General features: G+C 30.4%; 1 protein-coding gene across 1 annotated transcript; it reads left to right on the top strand.

The window, feature by feature from the left end:
• LOC109362007 (UPF0098 protein TC_0109) lies at positions 323–1,452 on the top strand. The gene is made up of 3 exons (XM_019607581.1): positions 323–820; positions 1,247–1,352; positions 1,407–1,452. Exons 1-2 carry the CDS (start codon positions 389–391, stop codon positions 1,319–1,321), a joined length of 507 nt encoding a protein of 168 aa, XP_019463126.1. The 5' UTR covers positions 323–388; the 3' UTR covers positions 1,322–1,352; positions 1,407–1,452.

Genomic DNA, 5,681 nt, shown 5'->3' with positions numbered 1-5,681 from the left:
AATGAAATATATAAAAATTGAATATGTAGTATCACACAATATTCGCCGGCAGACATAAAGTACCTATACACACTAATATACATAAATATTATATTTAATTTTTATTATGACATTCTTATCAAAATCATGTACACTCCAGACATTGATTCAATCTTTTCTCTGATCCTTCAATCTCGGCTAGAACACTCTAAGGTTCTCCACGTATCCAGACACTTGTCTATTCCATCGACCTTTTCACATTCTCAAGCCACGTGTCATACACACAACCCCTCCTGAACATCCACCTCTATAATAAGTAATAACCGAACTCTCAAATTCAACATTAAACACAATCACCACATAATAATAATAATAATAATAATAATTTCATAACATCAAAATTGTAACTATGGCAAACGATGGTAGTGAAGAATTCAAGTTAGTATCACCCTCCATAAGCAACGAGGGAAGGCTACCTAGGCAATACACCGATGAGGGTCAAGGAGCAAAGAAAAATATATCTCCACCACTAGAGTGGTACAACTTGCCACAAGGGACTAAAACTCTTGCTTTAGTGGTGGAGGATATTGATGCACCCGACCCCGATGGGCCCATCGTGCCATGGACCCAGTGGGTCATGGTGAACATTCCTCCTTCCGCGAAGAAGCTTCCGGAGGGGTTCTCTGGAAAGGAGGACATGGGTGAAGAGTATGCAGGGTTGAAAGAAGGGAACAATGACTTGAAGGTTCCTGGTTGGTGTGCACCTAAGTTGCCCACACATGGACATAGAGTTCAGTTTAAGCTCTTTGCTTTGGATTATGAGGTTAATCTCGGTAACAAGGTATTATTTTAGTTATTGTTAATAATAATTGGGTTTTGGAATATTTTTTATTTTTAAAAATGTTTAAAATTTTTCACGTGTTGAATTTTTTTAAAGGGTATTTGTTTTATTGGTATTCTGTAATATTCCTACAAAGCATATAAGTTTATTGATTAAAGATTCACTTACTTTGAGTATAAAAAACTTCATATATATTTTAGTCATTAATTTGAGGGAAATCAATTATTTAGATTTATTCATTACTTCAAATTATTCAATTTTTCTAAAATTGATATCTAGAATGTGAAGTAAGTTTTTTCTTTAACATTGCTCATATAATATAAATATAGCTCTATGTTTGAGGTAAGTGATTGAATATTTTTTGGGATAATCAATAATATACTCATCCCAGAAATGAATTAATCACTTTTGGGGAATTGATTGCAGGTGACAAAGGAGAAGCTGTTGGACTCCATTGAAGGGCATGTCTTAGGAGAAGCGATTTTGATCGCTAAATACTGATGCATGTGATGTAAATTAAACATAAAGTGTGTGCGCAATGTTTTTTTAACTTCATCAATGGGATAACAAGTTTTTTTTAATTTTTTGAGACTTTGAGTTTTGCCTTATTTCACTCACATTCTATGCAAAAATCTTGCTTATCAAATTAGTGTAAACTAGTATAGTTCCTCATGCGTCTTGAAATATTTGGGAGGAAGTTCGACTTATGAGGAACCAGTTTCTTCATACCCTTCTCTAAATCATTCTCAAACAACTATATTTTAATGGCATTCGACTATGTATCTATAAATGGCTAGAAGCAATTTGTCAAGTTCCTAAAAAAGAAATATTTACAGAATTTAGAATCCAAGACAATCATAAGTGATTACACACCTTTTGAGCAAAAAATTTGAGAAGCACCCCTTTTAAACAAACAATTCGAGAAGTTATTAAATAAAAGACCCATTGATTATCTCTACTCAATCATTTTTTCAAGAAAAAAAATGTACTCATGACGAATGTTTGAATCATCTATCATTGATATTTAATTATTGTTGATTTTTAAAAAAAATAATTTAAATCAATGATGAATGTTAGAGTACATGTGTATAAAGATATTTTTAGTGTATAAATTTTTATAGTTTATACTGTTAATATATAAATCTATCTTTATACTGGAAGTTCATAAATTTTACATACACTCTAAAGAGAAACGATTATCTCAATTAAATCTTAAAAGAGAAAAAAAGATAGTATGATAAATACATACAGAAAAAAGAAATTTTGGTTTGGTGAACAAGTGTTAATCTTAAACTCTCATTTGCGCAAAGTCTAGGTAGAATGACACAAGGGGGATCACAACACCTGCATCCTTTTTGCTTTGAGTATAAAATATTAATTTATCCTTTCAACAATTTCAGTTGTGGTGTGTATGATACATTAGTTGTCTTTGTATATTGTTGTTTCTCAAGAATTTGTAGAACTGTTGCAAAGTGTACTGACCTCCATTGTCTGACAATGGACTTTTTGCCCTGTGACATTTTCTGCTTAGTGCTTGAATACTTTAAAGTTTTCAAATCCTCTAATTTTTCTTTGATAAAATAGGGTAGACATATTTAGAATAATCATAGTTAAATATGATCATATTATAATGTCTACTAGTCAATGATTGCTTTATTGGTCTGAATACATCATAGTGAACTAAATAGTGGTACCTTTGACTTAACTTTTAAACATCATAAGGAAGTTGATGTGTCTTACCATATTAACAATTGGTACACATAACGCCATCTTGTACTATATTTTGAGGACGACCTATAAGTAATTACTCTTTCATCATCACCATGAGTTTCTTATAGTTCACGTGTCCTAAATCAAGTATTTCACAAATTAACAAATTCTTTAGTCCTCATTTTGTTTACATAGTTGTTTTTGCTAACATTACATATATTAACTCAAGTGTTGTCCCTTCATAACTGTACCGGTTGGCATTAAATTCATTCAGTGACGATGCGTGGCGTTGAGGGTGTGCAAATGCACACTCTAGAACTTGGGAAAAATCTATATCATTTATAGAGAAAAATACATATATTGAGAGTGTAAGAGTTCTATACATTGTTATTGCATTATCCATTATTCATATTTAATCATCATTTACTCTTAAAACAAAAGTAATTCAAATAAATGATAGATTATCTAGTGACTATAAATATTTATGCATTGCATATATATTACACTCTTACTTAAAATTTTACAAGCCCAAAATTTATTCTTTTGTAAATGACATGACGTGTTTCGTGAAAAATAAATAATCATTATTATAATGAATTATTTTATAATATTATAGATATGCAACTCGAGGAACTTCATAATCGAATATCCAAGACAAATACTCACTTGCTTCTTTGTATGTCTTGTTTGAGTCTAGCTGACTTCTTCTCTAGTTTTGATATGACAAAATTGATTGAATTTGTAAAGTTTTATCCACAAAATTTTTTATTCAACTGATTTTATGATGTTTGATAATCAACTTGAGACGTATATCATTGATATGCATAATACAATGGAATTTGCTTCTTTGAAATGAATAAATAATCTTAAGATAAGTTGATTGGAGGTGGAAGACACATTGTTTCTCATTAATTTATCTTCTTTTGAAGTTAACAATACAATTTTAAAAAGAGTTTTTCCAACTATGAAAATTGTAAAAGATAGATTGTGTAATCGAATGGAAGATGTATGAATGAATAACTATCTAGTGACTTATAATTGATTAGAAGTGTTCAACAACATTGACAACGAAGTCACAATTTCAAAATGTAAAATCACATAGAGATTAGTTATGAAATATATATTTTATTTGATTAAATATATTTAAAATTTGTAATTTTGACATCAATATTTTCATTTTTTTAATTGATGATATTTATTATTTTAATTTTAACCTATGTTATACACTGTGTAATTACATGAAGTTGTAGGTTGTAACACGGACAACAGAATCTTCTTAACCATTGGCATGTGACACATATTTTGTGGCGGTAATTGTGGTGGGGGAACTAATTGGTTTCACAACATGTGTAATTGGTGGTTATCACCACTCATTTTCCATTATATCTTGTCTTCTTCTAAAAATTATTTTCATGTCATATTGTTTGAGCTGCCAAAATTGTAAGACTGAAATTGCAACTAAGAGGGAGAGAGTGAATTAGTTGACTTAAAATAATGGTCACTTTTCCTATAAAATCAAGAGTTAAAGTGTAGCGGAAAATATATGCAAATAATTAACAAGTAAAATCAAAGAGATAAATGAGAAGATAATACACAGTGATTTTTATACTGATTCACCTTCTTGTCGACCGAAGGCTACGTCCAGTACTCTTGCAGCACACGAGATTTTTCCACTAAAGATTATGAGTTGCGATTACATTATCTCACCCCGAGATCTCTATGTACCTTACACACTCCCTAATCCTTATTCACCTTTAGAAAACACATTTCCAAGTGATTATAATCCCCTTTCTTCTCACACCCCGTGAAAGAAAGTATTCTGCAATAATAATGAAAAATGTTCAACAATGGCGGAATTGCCTTTATAAGTATGAAAGTGATGTAACTTGCAATTCAATCAACTCTTTGTATACTTAGTAATAATGCTCTTTATAAGTTTGTCAACTTGAAACACTTTCACTTTAAGCAACTTCAGAAAAATTAAGTTTGAAAGTCTAAGAACTTGTTGCCAAAAGTGCAGAAAATAATTTCAGAATATGTGTAAGAACTTTTGAAATTTGTATGAGAGTTGTGTATATGTTGTATGTAGTGATTGTGAGTTTTAAGGAATTATATAGGCTTTCCAATCAGCCAAAATGTCTCTTTGAAAGGGTAGGAATTGATTAGAATGAAACCATGTCTTTTGGGTTGAAACTCATTCATTTTGAATTTGAAAATCTGATGCAACAACTCTTAGTAATCGATTATAGCATTGAGTAATCGATTACTCAAATGTTCTATCCACTGATCATTTATTTTCAAATTAGAGTAATCGATTACCGCAAATTGAGTAATTAGTTACTCAACTTTAATAACACTGGTAATCTATTACTCAAAGACAGTAATGAATTACTCTGATCAGTTTTAAGTTGGATAACTCTTTTCTCACGCTCGTAACCTGTTACTTAGATGAAGTAACCTGTTACACACTATTTTTGAAAATTGTTTTAAGTATTTTAAAGTGTTTCAATTTTCTTTTAAAAATAGTTTGAGCATTACTACTATTGTATAATAAAGAGTATAGGATAGAAATACCTATTTTTGACTTAGACTAAAAGTCTTAAATATCTTGAAGCTTGAATTGAATCTTCATTGTCTTCATAAGTATTCTTCCTTTTCTTCTTTTTGGTGATGTTGGTGTCTTCATCAAAACCGTGTCAATGTCAGGAGCAAAAAACTTATTCACAATCTCCCCCTTTTTGATGATGACAAACCAATATCTTCTTAACAATATAATTTTCTGAGAGCAGCATACTTTGTGATATTCTTAACTTGTCTTGAGTATGCTCCCCCTTTCATTTGGAGTTATGTGCCTGAAATGTTTTAAATAGAAAATACATTCTCCCAACTTTTCTCCCCCTTTTGACTTATCAAAAATTTGAAAAGCCAAGAGTCCATCATAATATATATAGCATACATGCAATATAACATATAATAATATGGATATCAAGATATAACGGAATTTGAGCGATATCATAAAAGTAAAATGATGTTCAAGTATTAACAATGTAAACAGCAATGTAAACAACATAATAGAAATTTGTCCAAAACCAGGAGAAATTAACATTACAACCAGAAAATCCTAACAACAGATAAAGTCTAAGACTTAGGC

Source organism: Lupinus angustifolius, chromosome LG12 (assembly GCF_001865875.1).
Source record: "Lupinus angustifolius cultivar Tanjil chromosome LG12, LupAngTanjil_v1.0, whole genome shotgun sequence".
In the NCBI taxonomy this organism is placed as follows: domain Eukaryota; kingdom Viridiplantae; phylum Streptophyta; class Magnoliopsida; order Fabales; family Fabaceae; genus Lupinus; species Lupinus angustifolius.
Note: the sequence above shows the minus strand (reverse complement) of the source record. Positions and strands in the feature narration are given on the sequence as shown.

Excerpts from the sequence above, each read along its gene's own strand:
- LOC109362007 (XM_019607581.1), top strand. The coding sequence starts at position 389 with ATGGCAAACGATGGTAGTGAAGAATTCAAGTTAGTATCACCCTCCATA. Across the intron at positions 821-1,246 it reads AGGTTAATCTCGGTAACAAG|GTGACAAAGGAGAAGCTGTT; the intron begins GTATTATTTTAG and ends AATTGATTGCAG.